The following is a 15,321-nucleotide window of genomic DNA, read 5'->3' as shown; positions in this document are numbered from 1 at the left end:
TAGACAGACACAGAGATACCGACAGACAGACACAGAGATACCGACAGACAGACACAGAGATACCGACAGACAGACACAGAGATACCGACAGACAGACACAGAGATACCGACAGACAGACACAGAGATAGAGCGAGACAAAGAGACTGATACAGAGACAGACAGAGAGATAGACACAGACAGACACACAGAGACAGACAGGGAAAGAGACAGACAGGCATAGACTGGGAGATAGACATAGAGACAGTTACTATCCCGGGCAATGCCCGGGTACTACAGCTAGTATATATATATATATATATATATATATATATATATATATATACAGTGACAAGCAAAGGGGTAACAATGTGTTGAACTGTTGAGTTTCATGCTCCATATCTCACCATCTGCTACGTCTTTGAGTGTGAGACTACGCTCATTTTATAGACAATCATCTTGGCTATCTTATACATAAATTGACTTGCAACTACTTAGCATATGATTAGTTATGCAGATTCTTGGAATGTTACTGTATTTTTACTGTTTTGCTACTGATTATCCGCTCAATGCAAGAAAAGCAAATCCTCCATAAGTGACCCCTGTTTAAAAACTACACCCCTCAATGAATTCATCTGTCGATGCCGTGAGCATATTGACCTCACAGGTGTGCCACAGAACTTTATACTATTGGGTGGTGAAGAAAGAATAATTACATTTTTACCAATAAAATGTTGTTTTAGGCCCAAGTTCTTAATTTTTATAAGGGCTGATAGGAAAAAATGGACTGTACAGTTGTGCAATATCTTCTGACTGCACCAATACCCTACATGTACTCAGGAACTACTTTTCAGGCACAGTGGAAAGTCAGACTCAATGGAATGTTGCGTTATAGTGTAGATTTTGCTGTTATGGTTTCGGGCATCATGTCACATTTGCAGAGCCTCTGAGGTGCCAGAATAGCAGAACCCTTCCATAATTGGCGACATTTTAGAAACTAAAGCTATTAATGAATTGCTCTAAGGGTGCAGTGATCATATTGACGCCACAGGTATGTCACAGAATTTTATACCATTGGGCGGTGAAAAAGAAATAATTAGCTTTTTACCACACAAATTTTGTTTTTACCCCAGATTTTACAGTTTCACAAGGAGAAAAGAGTAAAAATTGTACCAAAATTTGTCAAACAATTTCTTCTGACCGTGGCGATACCCCACATGTGGCCACAAGTCGAGATTCTGGAGGGAATGAGCGCTTTCCGACTCTTGGGGCACAGATTTTCTATGGTTTGTGAACTCCATATACAGAACCGTAAAGTGTCAGAAGAGCAGAATTTACCCAAATATTCAATTTTAGAAATTAAACCTTCTCCTTATTGTAGTGCCCATACATTGTACATTCCGATTTGTGGGAGGCAGAATGAACATAAGACAGCAATTCAGATATTTTTTTGTATGCCATTCACCATATGGTAAAATTGATAAGACAGTTTTAGTAGAGGTGGGTGAACCCACAGATGTTTGGGTTAAGCGGGTCCTGCAGACTTAAAAAATCCGGTTTCGGGACCGGACTTGAACCAGTACTTGAGCCCAGACAAAAAAAACCCCATATATGTCTATGGGGAAGGAGAAAGAATATGTGGACTGAAGTGCATTGAATTAAAACATGATTTTTATTTGATACATTTTTAAAAAGTTAATTGGACAAAATAAACATAAATAAGCATTGTAGACATTAAATACAATGAGCAATAAATATAGTAAGCACAACAGCATTAAAAAAGAAACCATACAGATCAGTAGGACAAAGTATTTTTGTGCTTAAACAAGTTATAGAAATTAGCAGAAAATATTACTATATCTCATATAGGAAACCCCAACTGGAAAAACCAGAGAAATATGTGTGTGTGTATATATATATATATATATATATATATATATATATATATATTATTATGGACATGTGTCCCTATTAATGATTGTAAATCAAAGGGGTTCACAGAGAAAAGTCCAGGGGGATACTGTGTCTGCATTGAGAGCTTCCAATATTAATGAAGAAAGGTAAAACATCCGGATATCATAAAAAAAAGATCATCATGAGTAAATCTATCCCAGAATATATAATAAAGAGATACTTAGAAGCATACTGCCAAGTGAATAAAGAATTGACAATAGACTTAGAACACTGGAGTGGTGGTTAGTCCTCTATGCACCTATGTAGATATTGCATTAAAAAAACATACTTTTTGCAGTTAGAATAGTCATTTACCACATTAACAATGTATAGAGTGTATTTCTGTTTAATTTATTGTTAGCTTCATTGAAAATAAATGTGCTTTCCTTTCAAAAATAAAGAAATATCTAAGTGACCCTAAACTTTTGAACTGTAGTGTATATGTGTGTACTATTAATTTACTAGGTGTATAGATAGATAGATCATAGACAGATATATACCATATAGTTTAACAATTTTATATTTTTACAATTTCATCTATTTTTTTTTTTTTTTTTTTTTTTTAGATCGCTGGTATATAGGATGCTATAATCAAAGCCTGCTCAATTTTCAAGAAGATGGATACAAGACTTTGCAATCTCATGTTGGCAATTTACCGGCTTGTTCCAGATTTTGCCTTCAGAATAAGTAAGTTTCCTTGTTCATTTAAGAGAGAAAAAACCCACAGGGTAAGATACATACACTTTATTAATCAAAAGGTGAACATACTATGTGCATTAAAATATTTGAATACAAAAATGGAGACCCAAGACATACTGCAATGATAATATAGTATGACCATATAAGGTGCTATTGACAGACAGATAGATGGTAGGCATAAGTTACAATAGTTGCTTATAAAGATACAGTACAACAGTCAATAAGAGGATGTGTGCCGCCCCCGTGCCAGCAGCCGGCGCTGCTCGGATCCGGGCCTTCAGGGGTGGTGGCTCGAGGATCTCCGGACCCGGGGGTCTTGCAGACACGCCGAATAAATGGGGGGACATATATGTACGGGCTGGGCCGTATTAAGTTCATGACGCCACCCACGATGTGTGGTGAGGTGGGACACCACTGCTGCTGTTACGGGGCACCTGGGGGAGATGTTGTGCAGCAAGTTGTTAACCCCTCCGTGGGCAGGGATGGTGGCCCCGGGACCCGGTTGGTGTGTGCAGGGGAAGGCCACCGCAGAGGGTGCTGGTGTACTCACTGTTAGTAAAACACACAAATCTATGGTAAACCAAGGTGATGGTGGCCGGTGCCGTGGCCGGTTGCGTTCTGGTCCCCCACCCGGCTGGTGGTCTCTATCCTTTTCCTGCACTGCTGCATGTAAGATGAACTTTCCTAGTGTGAAACTCAGGAGTCCGCTCCCGGCTGGATGTGGCCTAAGGAGCCGTGCCCGCAGACACTGGCCCGTGGGATCTATGAGCTCTGGCGGTGACCTCTTATCCCTAATTGCTGGGCTGTTGTCTTCTATGAGGGACTTTGCGTGGGACAGGACCTCTATTCCTGGCCTCAATCGGTTAATTAACCAGCTCCAGTTGGTTCAGGTCCTGGCCTCAGGGTCCGAGCACCCCCCTTTGTGCTATGGTTTCCAGGTCAGTTCCCCGTGTCGGTACCGGCGGGCTACAACCCTGTCCCGGTCCACCTCGGTTCCACTGAGCCGTCTTCCCATCTCCTGCTGTCGGAGACCACCATCTGCCTCCTAGCCAGTGGCACCAGGGCTCCTACCCTGCTACCGTTCAACTTGGACTTCACTGCTGGAGCTACCCCTAGCTCCAGCCCACACTCCTCTCCAAACTGAACTCTAAAGCTTTCTCACTATAACTACTCGTTTTCCCACCCCGGGCTGTCTGGACCCCTGGGTGGGCGTGTCCAAACCGCCTGGTCACGCCCACTGGTGTGTCTCTTTCCCTAAGGGGGGGGTGACTAGGGTTTTCTAGTTGGCTGTGTGTTTCCTAATGAGGGAAGGTGTTATGCAGGGGCCTAACTGTGACTACCTGGTTTTGCGAGGGCATCACAGATGTCACATTAAGGTTGCTTTACACGCAATGACATCGCTAACACGATGTCGTTGGGCTCACGGAATTCGTGACGCACATCCAGCCTCGTTAGCGACGTCTTTGCGTGTGACACGTACGAGCGACCGCTAACAAGCAAAAATACTCACCTTATCGTTGCTCGTTGACAAGTTGTCCAGTTCCCAAATATCGTTGCTGCTACAGGTACGATGTTGTTCGTCATTCCTGCGGCAGCACACATCGCTATGTGTGACACTGCAGGAACGAGGAACCTCACCTTACCTGCGGCCGCCGGCAATGAGGAAGGAAGGAGGTGGGCAGGATGTTATGTCCCTCCCATCTCCGCCCCTCCGCTTCTATTGGGCGGCCGCTTAGTGACGTCGCTGTGACGCCAAACGAACCGCCTCCTTAGAAAGGAGGCGGTTCGCTGGTCACAGCAACGTCGCTAGGCAGGTAAGTAGTGTGACGGGTCAGAGCGATGTTGTGCGCCACGGGCAGCGATTTGCCCGTGACGCACAACCGATGGGGGCGGGTACGCAGCGAGATTGCAGCGTGTAAAGCAGCCTTTATACAGTACTCCACACACAATTAATTGCTATGCTTTTTCTCAAAATCAGGATATCACATAGTTCCTTAGTAACTGTTGTACTGTATTTTTCTAAGCATCTATTGTTACTTATGCCTACCATCTGTCTGTCTATCATCATCATCTATATTGGGTCTCCTTTTTTGTATTCAATGATTTTAATGCACATGGTATATTCACCTTTTGATCAATAAAGCATATGTTCTTTCACTTACAATCAGGACGTTTGGTCGCAGTTTCTTTTTATTTTGTTCAGTTAAGGTATGTTCACACTAGATTTTTCACCAGTCAAAAACAAGTTTTTCAAGCTGACTGTTTTTTTCTGTCCCAAAGAATTTTTGAATTGTCTCTTCAGGGAGGAAGGAAACAAATTCTAGTGCCAAAGAATTTTTGTTAACATTTATTTAACATTCCCGAAGCATTTTCATTACATTTTTTTGGCTGTTTAGTTTTGCTTAGTGCATAAAATACAGGCCCTCACACACACACACAGCTTCTTGGAGAAAAAAAATTAAAAAGTTACAAGTCTCTAAAAATGCCCCAAAAATATTTTTATGTTACAAACATTAGAAATTTTTGTTCCACTAAAATAACAAAACAGTAATTGTACTGGAGAATCATGTTGGGTCTTTTTTACTTCACAATGTATGATTTAAAAATAAGACACAAAAATGATGGCAGAATTGCCTTTTTTATTTTTTTTTTTTTATTGCATTTTTTAGTACATTACATGGGGTCATTCAAAACTACAACTCATTCCGCAAGGAAAGCCATTTGGCTGTCAACAGAAAAAGTATAAAGCAAAAAAAGTTATGGCTCTTGGGGCAAAAGGAGGAAAAACGAAAGCATAAAAGGTTAAGTAATGGAGTTAAAAGATATCTGTCAGTACAATGCACCCTCTTAAGTAATCTATATGGGCATGCTGGTCATAGAAAGCTGAATAAAATTATACAGTGGAACCTCACTTAACGAGTAACCCACTTAACGAGAATTTCGTTTAACAAGCAAAGTTTTCTGTAAATTTGTAACCCGCTTTACGAGAAAGCTTTGCTGTGCGAGCAAAATCCTCACCTCATACACTTCCGGTTTCGTCCATCCACCGCGCTTTGACCCGCACTTGCAGTCCACACAAACACACACGCACGTACACACATACAGTATTATGCTCACCTTACCTTCCGTTCCACCGCCGGTCACATGGTTCTTGTAGTTCCCGTGTACATCGCGACGTGCTCGCGGCGAACTACAAGTACCATGAGGCCGGCGGTGGAACGGAAGGTAAGGTGAGCATATAATATGTGTACCTTCCGTTTCATCGCCGGTCTCCTGGGTCCTGTAGTGCGCCGCTCCGCTCCACTCCAGGCATCTGCATCCATAGCGACGAAACAGGAACTTCCTGGTTCCTGTCACCGCTACTCAAAGGCAGCGCGCTGGCCAATCAGAGGCAAGCGGCCCTGCCTTTGACGTCAGCACTCTGGCAGGAAGTTCCTCCCTCGTTGTTATGGTAACCCGATACACGGCCCGCACCGGAGAACAGCAAGTCCCAGGAGACCGGCGATGGAACGGAAGATAAGGTGAGCATATAATATGTGCATGTGCGTGCGTGCATATGTGTTTGTGTGTGTTTGTGTGAGTTTGTATGTGTTTGTGCGTGTTTGTACGTGTGTGGAATGACAGAATAGGGGACCAGGATGGGACATTTAACTAGTTGTGGAACGAATTGTCAGCATTGCAACGATTTCCTATGGGAAATCTTTCTCTGCTGAATGAGTAACTTGGTTAACAAGCACAGTCCCAGAACGGATTGTTCTCGTTAAGCAAGGTTACACTGTACATTGATATTTGCAATCCAATGTCTTATTCCAGAGAAACCCACATTCTTCTCATACATACAGTGGGTACGGAAAGTATTCAGACCCCTTTAAATTTTTCACTCTTTGTTTCATTGCAGCCATTTGGTAAATTCAAAAAAGTTTTTTCTCATTCATGTACATACTCTGCACCCCATCTTGACAGAAAAAAACAGAAATGTAGAAATGTTTGCAAATTTATTAAACAAGAACAACCGAAATATCACATGATTATAAGTATTCAGACCCATTGTTCAGTATTGAGTAGAAGCACCCTTTTGAGCTAGTATAGCCATGAGTCGTCTTGGGAATGATGCAACAACTTTTTTACACCTGGATTTGGGGATCCTGTGCCGTTCTTCCTTGCAGATCCTCTCCAGTTCTCTCAGGTTGGGTGGTGAATGTTGGTGGACAGCCATTTTGAGGTCTCTCAAGTGATGCTCAATTGGGTTTAGGTCAGGGTTCTGGCTGGGCCAGTCAAGAATGGTCACATAGTTGTTCTGAAGCAACTCTTTTGTTATTTTACCTGTGTGCTTAGGGTCATTGTCTTGTTGGAAGGTGAACCTTCAGCCAAGTCTAATGTCCAGAGCACTCTGGAAGCGGTTTTCTTCCAGGATATCTCTGTAATTGGCCGCATTCATCTTTCCTTCAATTACAACCAGTCGTCCTGTCCCTGCAGCTGAAAAACACCCCCATAGCATGATGCTCCCTCCACCATATTTCACTGTTGGGATTGTATTGGGCAGGTGATGAGCAGTGCCTGTTTTTTTCCACACATACAACTTAGAATTATCACCAAAAAGTTCTATCTTCGTCTCATCAGAGCAGAGAATCTTATTTCTCATAGTCTGGGAGTCCTTCATGTGTTTTTTTGCAAACTCTATGCTGGCTTTAATATGTCTTGCACTGAGGAGAGGCTTCCATTGGGCCACTCCGCCCTAAAGGGCCGACTGGTGGAGGGCTGCAGTGTTAGTTGACTTTGTGGAACTTTCTTTCCTCTCCCTACTGCACCTCCGTAGCTCAGCCACAGTGATCTTGGGGTTCTTCTTTACCTCTCTCATCAAGGCTCTACTCCCATGATTGCTCAGTTTGGCTGGACGGCCAGGTCTAGGAAGAGTTCTGGTGGTGCCAAACTTCTTCCATTTAAGGATTATGGAGGCCACTGTGCCCTTAGGAACCACACATCGGGATTTCCATATATAAGGTAAAGCCAGTGCAGTACTGGCACAATCAGGCAGAATATATACATACCATTAGTGGGCAGCTCGGATGTTTAGCCATTCAAATCGAAGAAAGTGAAGTTTAAAAATTTGCCAGCTTTTTGATTAACAGTTGCACTAAGCAGATAATATCCAGGCGGGTTATGCATATGATTACCCTCCCACTGCCGCCTGTTCCTCCCTCTCTCTGGCTCTATGCTAATTATTCTTTTCAGTAACATGGTGTCGAAGTTGGTGCCTGCACATAGCGCTTATCTCCAGAGCCATCTTTCTAAAGCCGGTCTTACCCCCTGCTGTTCTAATCTTTGGACTGAGAGGGCGGCGCATACGCCCTCGCATCCTCTGCTCTCTTGTGACCATGGGTGCGCGTGCAGTGACAGCAGAAGAGGAGAACAGCTGATCGGAGGGAACCGTGCAGCCCCAAGACACCGTGCCAGTGCCAGGTTAAAGAAGACAGAAGACTAGGATCGTGGAGGGGTGAGAGGGAGTAATAAACATGGAGTACCTAAGTGTGTCCGTGTATTTATTTCTAATAAAGTATTTTTTCTCTGTGTGTTGTCTTTTTTTTTAACCCTTTATTTGAGATTCTTAATGGCCGGGTCAAACTTGGCCTGACATTAAGAATCTCGGGATTTATATCAGCTGGTAAAGCAAAGCTGGTATTAACCCCTTATTAGCCAGCATGCCACCTGCCACCAGGGCCACTGGAAGAGTTGGATACAGTGCCAGAAGATGGCGCTTCTATCAAAGCACCATTTTCTGGGGCAGCTGCGGACTGCAATTCGCAGTGGCGGAGCCAGAAAGCTTGGGCCACCTTGGGCTGCGTATTCCAGTCTCCAGCTGCCCAGTTGTACCTGGCTGGATACAGAAATTGGGCGAAGCCCATGTCATTTTTGTTTTTTTTAATTATTTGGGTTACCTTTAGCTAGCAATAGAAAATGCAGCAGTAGCCAACGCATTTTTTATTGAATTTAAAAAAAAACAAAAAAATGACATGGCCTTCGCCATATTTTTGTATGCTAGCCAGGTACAGCAGGCAGGTACGGGCTGCCCCCAACCCCCAGCTGCCTATTTGTACTCTCTTGGGAACGAAAAATAGAGGGAAGCCTTTTTTTTTAATTATTTAATGAATTTCATGACATAATTAAAATAAAACGTGGGCTTCGCCCAATTTCTTCGCCCGAGGTTCTTAATATCAGGCTAAGTTTGACCCGGCCATTAAGAATCTCCAATAAAGAATTAAAAAAAGACCACACAGAGAAAAAAATACTTTATTAGAAATAAATACACAGACACACTTAGGTATTCAATGTTTATTACTCCCTCTCACACCTCCACGATCCTGGTCTTTTGTCTTCTTCAACCCGGTGTCTTGGGGCTGCACGGTTTCCTCCGATCAGCTGTTGTCTTTTGTTGTGACCGCGCACGCTCCCGCGGTCACAAGAGAGCAGAGGATGCGAGGGCGTATGCGCCGCACTCTCAGTCAGAAGATTAGAACAGCAGGGGGTAAGGTGGGCTTCAAAAAGATGGTGCCAGAGATAAGTGCTATGTGCAGGCGCCAACTCCGACACCATGTTACTGAAAAGAAAAATTACCATAGAACCAGAGAGAGGGGGGAACAGGCGGCGGAGGGGCGGGAATCATGTGCATAACCCTCCCAGATATTATCTGCTTAGTGCAACTGTCAATCAAAAAGCTGCCGAATTTTTAAACTTCCCTTTCTTGGATTTGAATGGCTAAAAATCCTAGCTGCCCACTAATGGTATGTATATAATCTGCCTGATAGTGCCAGAACTACACTGGCTTTACCTTATATGCGAAAATCCTGATGTTTGGTTCCCTTTAAGTACTGCATAAATTCTTTTGTAACCTTGGCCAGATCTGTGCCTTACCACATTTCTATCTCTGAGCTCCTTGGGCAGTTCCATTGACCTCATGATTCTCATTTGGTCTGACATTCACTGTGAGCTGTGAGTTCTTATATAGACAGGTGTGTACCTTTCCAAATCAAGTCATATCAGTTTAATGAAACACAGCTGGACTCCAATGAAGGAGTAGAACTATCTCAAGGAGGATTACAAGGAAATGTGACTTAAATATGAGTGTCTGAGCAAAGGGTCTGAATACTTATGACCATGTGATATTTCAGTTTTTCTTGTTTTAAAAAGTGTAAGAAAGCAGGTTAATATACCGCGCCACACCACAGAAGCCAAAAATTGTTAAAAGTAAATCCCTTTTTCTTTATTTTCACAGGTCTACGCGTTTCAGGGACATATCCGTCCCCTTCCTCAGGACAATGTACAGAAAATACTATCATATAGTCATATAGTCATACTATCAGATAGTATTTTCTGTACATTGTCCTGAGGAAGGGGACGGATATGTCCCTGAAACGCGTAGACCTGTGAAAATAAAGAAAAAGGGATTTACTTTTAACAATTTTTGGCTTCTGTGGTGTGGCGCGGTATATTAACCTGCTTTCTTACACTTTTTGAATTGCCTCATCACCGCGGGACCGCTGCCTCCCACACTATCACATCGTGATTTACATGCTTTGAAAGGGGTTGTGACTGGCACAACCGAACCAGGTGAGTGTACTTGCCAGTATTCACTTCCACGTGTATACCGGGTAAGACCCTATTTGCGCCTTATCTTTCCACAGTTATCTTATCAGTTTTTCTTGTTTAATACATTTGCAAAAATGTCTACATTTCTGATTTTTTTTTTCTGTCAAGATGGGGTGCAGAGTGTACATTCATGAGAAAAAATGAACTTTTTTTGAATTTACCAAATGGCTGCAATGAAACAAAGAGTAAAAAATTGAAAGGTGTCTGAAATTTTCCATACCCACTGTAAATGATCTGTTCCAGGTTATAGGCCGGACACTGATCTGCATGAGAATCTGCCCCCAGAGTCTATTTTAACTGAAAAGAGATGTTACCAGTGTGACACATGTAATGGCTGACAATTTGCTCTCATGCTGGTAGAGAGCTATACAGTGAGATCAGATTTAACACTCTGAGTGACCTGAGGAAGCCGTTCCGCCGAAACGCGTAGTAGTATACATCTGCCATGCATCAGTGTGAACAAGCCGGTGTCTTTACTTGAGAAATGGATATATATTTTTAATCGAGTTGATACAAATAAAGAAGCATTTTTATTTATCCCTTTGGAGTCCAGCTGGATTTTTTCCACTGCTTTCTTCTATTATCTTCCCGGCTTGCTGCCGTAATCCGTGCCGGACCAGAGGGGACTAATAGGAGGATATATTCAGGCTTGTCTCTGCAGTGGTGAGCGGTTTTGTTCCTTTTTTGTACTTTTCAAAATTTAGATACATACTATGTCCCTTGATCAGACACCACATCGGAGAGAACCCTATGGAGCTTTAAGATATTAGAGACAGACACTTGAACTAAACTTTCAGTGTTAGAAAGAGCGGGTAAGGCAAAGATGTGCGCCATTTTACTAAACCTTTCCACCACCACAAAAATGACAGTCTTTCCAGTGGACAAAAAAGGTCACTAATAAACTCCATGGATAAATGAGCCCATGGTATAGCCAATGGTAGGTTTTAGAACGTTTACAAACACTACAGGTAGATACAAAATTAACAATATCCCTATGCAACCGTGGCCATCAAACACAAAGAGAAAGGAGGTTCAAGGTGGCTTTACTATCTGGGTAACCAGTAAAATCCAACCTCACCTCTTTCCCATCTTGCCCTGGAGCAGGTAATAGATGGGATGAGCGGAGCAGGACACCACCGGTTACAAGAGGTAACGTCGGGTCATCTGGCCAGCGCTTGCGCAGAACGCTGGAGGCAGAGGGGAAAGGTCGGGCACGAGATTATGGGTGGGCACTTGCTGATGACAATCACAGCACCGCCCATAATCTCGTGCCTGCACAACACGTCACCAGCGGTCATACTGTGCACACAGTGCACAGTCCCGGTACAGTCACACGGCACATGCGCGGGACCACGGGCGCACTGGGCGGCATCCTGAAGTATGAAATGGAGCGTTGGGGGACGGCGTAAATCGGCAGGAGGGACAGTAACGGACACCAGATAGCCCGCCCCCATGGATAATTTAGAAGATTTGCATACCAAAAGGTAGAACTTTATAAAGTATTTAATTTGGTCTAAAAGGGGGCACAAAAACTATAGGAACCTTGCTAGAATGCAGCCCAGGAGCTGCAGAATGGGAAACTTTTTAGATTTAAAGCAACATTTCTTCCGACAAGTTCCCTTTAATGATAGAAATAAGGATAACTACTTTTCAGTGCCTGCTAAAGAGTTGGCAGTGAAGAATCTAACTAGCTATTGATCCTTATTACTGCCTGCTCCCAATTAGCCAGTCAACCATTTTTGAAAGTATTGTTAGTACTGCCTGCTGTCAATTTGATACTTTGCCATTTCCCTGGTATGCAAACACACTATGGGGAAATGGGAGGGAATTGGTGCCACTGTCCTGCTGTCTGCCTGTAGTGTTTTTAAATATTAAGAGTCCAATATGGGTCTCCAAGTTGTGTCTTGTCTGTAGTGCCAGGGTTCTGGGAGCAAGGGGCCTACATTTGTCACTCATGCATCTCTTGATTTTTTTTAATTAAAATGACAGCCCATTTTGTGTGTTGCATGAACCATACTTCTCTGGTGTGCAAACACACAATGGGGAAATGGGGGATGGGATTGATGCCCCCTGTCCTGCTTTCTTGCTGCCTACCTGCAATGTTTTTGAATATCAAGAGTTCAATAGGGGTCTCCAAGTTGCATCTTTTCTGTAGTGCCAGGGTTATGGAAGCAATAGGCCTATGTTTGTCACTCATACGTCTCTTGATTTTTTAAAATTAAAATTCCAGCCCACTTAATGTGTGTTGCACAGACCATACTTCCCTGGTGTTTAAGCACACTATGGGGAAATGGGGGGGATTTATGCCACTGTCCTGTCTGGCTGCAATGTTTTTAAATATTAAGAGTCCAATATGGGTCTACATGTTGTGTCTTGTCTGTAGTGCCAGGCTTCTGGGAGCAAGAGGCCTATGTTTGTTACTCGTGCATCATTTGATTTTTTAAAATTAAAATGCCAGCCCACATCATGTATATTGTATGGACCAAAATTCCCTGCTGTGCAAGCATACTGTATTTTGAAATGTGGGGGCAATTGATGCCACTCTCCTGCTGTTTGCCTGAATGTTTTTTTAAATGGCAATACTCCAAGATGGGTCTCCAAGTTGTGTCTGTACTGGCAGGGGTATGGGAGCACCAGCCCTACACCTGTCTCTCATGCACCTCTATATTTCTTATGTCAGTAGTTTAGGAAGCTATTGGTTAGGCCAAAACAGTGGTGCTGCACTGTAAAACGTATTTTTGCTATTTTGGGAGCTTTTTGACCACCTCCTAAAAGTGTTTTCTCTGCCTTACATTTGGCCTCCCATTGAATTCAACAGGGTTCCAAAAGGTTCAACAATGTTCAGATTATGGTTCGGTAAACAGATCGGTGAACGTAGTGTTTGTTCGATAGGTCTCGGTGAACTGAATTTTGAAAGGTTCACTTATCTATACTCATGACACTGGCCCATAAATCATAGAACAACTTATTTACTTATAAGAAAAAACATTATTTTCTCTGGACTAAAGGGGGCTTTACATGCTGCGACATCGCTAACGATATATCGTCAGGGTCACGGTGTTTGTGACGCACATCAGGCGTCGTTAGTGATGTAGCAGTGTGTGACAGGCTGGAGCGACCTAAAATGATCGCAAAAAAGACAAAAATCGTTTGCTTTGGAGACGTCATTTAATTTAAAAAAATCATTGTCAGGTAAGTAGCGATGTTGTTCCTCGTTCCTGTGGCAGCACACATCGCTATGTTTGACACCGCAGGAGCGACGAACATCTCCTTACCTCCGTATAGCTAGCGATGTCGTAGTGTGTAAAGCACCCTTTAGTTGTCAGATCGCAGATATCAAAGTATCATTTAATTCAGCTTCCTATGACCTACAGTGCTGGCCAAAAGTATTGGCACCCCTGCAATTCTGTCAGATAATACTCAGTTTCTTCCTGAAAATGATTGCAATCACAAATTCTTTGGTGTTATTATCTTCATTTAATTGGTCTTCAATGAAAAAAAATAAAAAAATTGTCATAAAGCCAAATTGGATATAATTCCACACCAAACATAAAAAAGGGGTGGACAAATGTATTGGCACTGTTTGAAAAATGATGTGATGCTTCTCTAATTTAAACACAGGAACAAACTGGCCATAATGGGGTTAAGTATGACACCAGGGACTCACTGATTAGTGATCCCTCGGTGGGTATATTCTTTAGAAAACATGAAAAAACCGGAGGAAGATAAAAACAAAACCAAAGAAAAAGAAGTGATGGTGAAATATAAATTGTTTTATTTAATAAAGTGCAAAAAATTCATAAAAACATGGGAACAACTATAGGTCAGATACAAAGAAGATGGGGTTAAAAAATCAGAGATGAACTGCACAAAATATGACAGAACATAGAAAGGGCCCCTCCCCTACGCTGCGCGACCCATCGTGGTGGGGATGTAATACATAGGAACCGCAAGTGATATCAGAGTAAACCTTAATATGAAGAGTGTGTGATGTAGGGAGAGTCAGAATGAATTTTTTTTAAAAAAATAAAGGAGGTAATGGCATAATGCATGGGTTGGGAATTTAAAGTACCACAGTTCGCAGATTAAATACTGTTTTCTTTATATAGTGGTTAAATAACCAGTCCATGCATCAGGACATGATTTGAAATGTAAGGTTTGCAGACACGTGTGAGATGTATCTATCACGTGTGCACTACCACCAGAAATCATTTAGGTATGGGAAATAATGAGACTAGTGGTGACTCTGGGATGTGGATATGTTTTGAAAAAATAACAGGAGAAAAATGCAGATTCCAGTAATTACCTATTTAGTGGTAGAGGGTCGCAGAGAGCAGGAGATAGGTCCCCCCAATGATCGTTTCGCTGCAGGAGCGCTTTTTCCAGGGGAATTCTGACTCTCCCTATATCACACACTCTTCCTATTAAGGTTTGCTCTGATATCACTCACGTTCCTATGTATTACATCCCCACCACGATGGGTCGTGCAGCGTAGGGGAGGGGCCCTTTCTATGTTCTGTCATATTTTGTGCAGTTCATCTCTGATTTTTTAACCCCATCTTCTTTGTATCTGACCTATAGTTGTTCCCATGTTTTTATGAATTTTTTGCACTTTATTAAATAAAACCTTTATATTTCACCATCACTTCTTTTTCTTTGGTTTTGTTCTTATCTTCCTTCGTTTTTTTTCATGCTTCTCTAATTTGTGTAATTAACAGCACCTGTAACTTACCTGTGGCACCTAACAGGTGTTGGCAATAACTAAATCATACTTGCAGCCAGTTGACATGGATTAAAGTTGACTCAACCTCTGTCCTGTGTCCTTGTGTGTACTACATTGAGCATGGAGAAAAGAAAGAAGACCAAAGAACTGTCTGAGGACTTGAGAATCCAAATTGTGAGGAAGCATGAGCAATCTGAAGGCTACAAGTCCATCTCCAAAGACCTGAAAGTTCCTGTGTCTACGGTGCGAAGTTTAAAGCCCATGGCACTGTGGCTAACCTCCATAGATGTGGAAGGAAAAGAAAAATTGACGAGAGATTTCAACG

At 42.6% G+C, this 15,321-nt stretch overlaps 1 protein-coding gene across 1 annotated transcript in view; it reads left to right on the top strand.

Annotated features, from left to right (window-relative positions):
- The first annotated feature begins 2,072 nt into the window (after positions 1-2,072).
- The window catches only part of PKD1L1 (polycystin 1 like 1, transient receptor potential channel interacting), an 884,746-nt gene continuing 871,497 nt past the window's right edge, over positions 2,073-15,321 (top strand). Inside the window, exons 1-2 of the mRNA XM_075316120.1 lie at positions 2,073-2,172; positions 2,497-2,617. Coding sequence (XP_075172235.1) covers positions 2,073-2,172; positions 2,497-2,617 — 221 coding nt within the window. The remainder of the gene's footprint in view (positions 2,173-2,496; positions 2,618-15,321) is intronic.

Source organism: Anomaloglossus baeobatrachus, chromosome 6 (genome assembly GCF_048569485.1).
Source record: "Anomaloglossus baeobatrachus isolate aAnoBae1 chromosome 6, aAnoBae1.hap1, whole genome shotgun sequence".
Taxonomy (NCBI): Eukaryota; Metazoa; Chordata; class Amphibia; order Anura; family Aromobatidae; genus Anomaloglossus; species Anomaloglossus baeobatrachus.
This window is presented reverse-complemented; position numbering and strand designations above follow the sequence as displayed.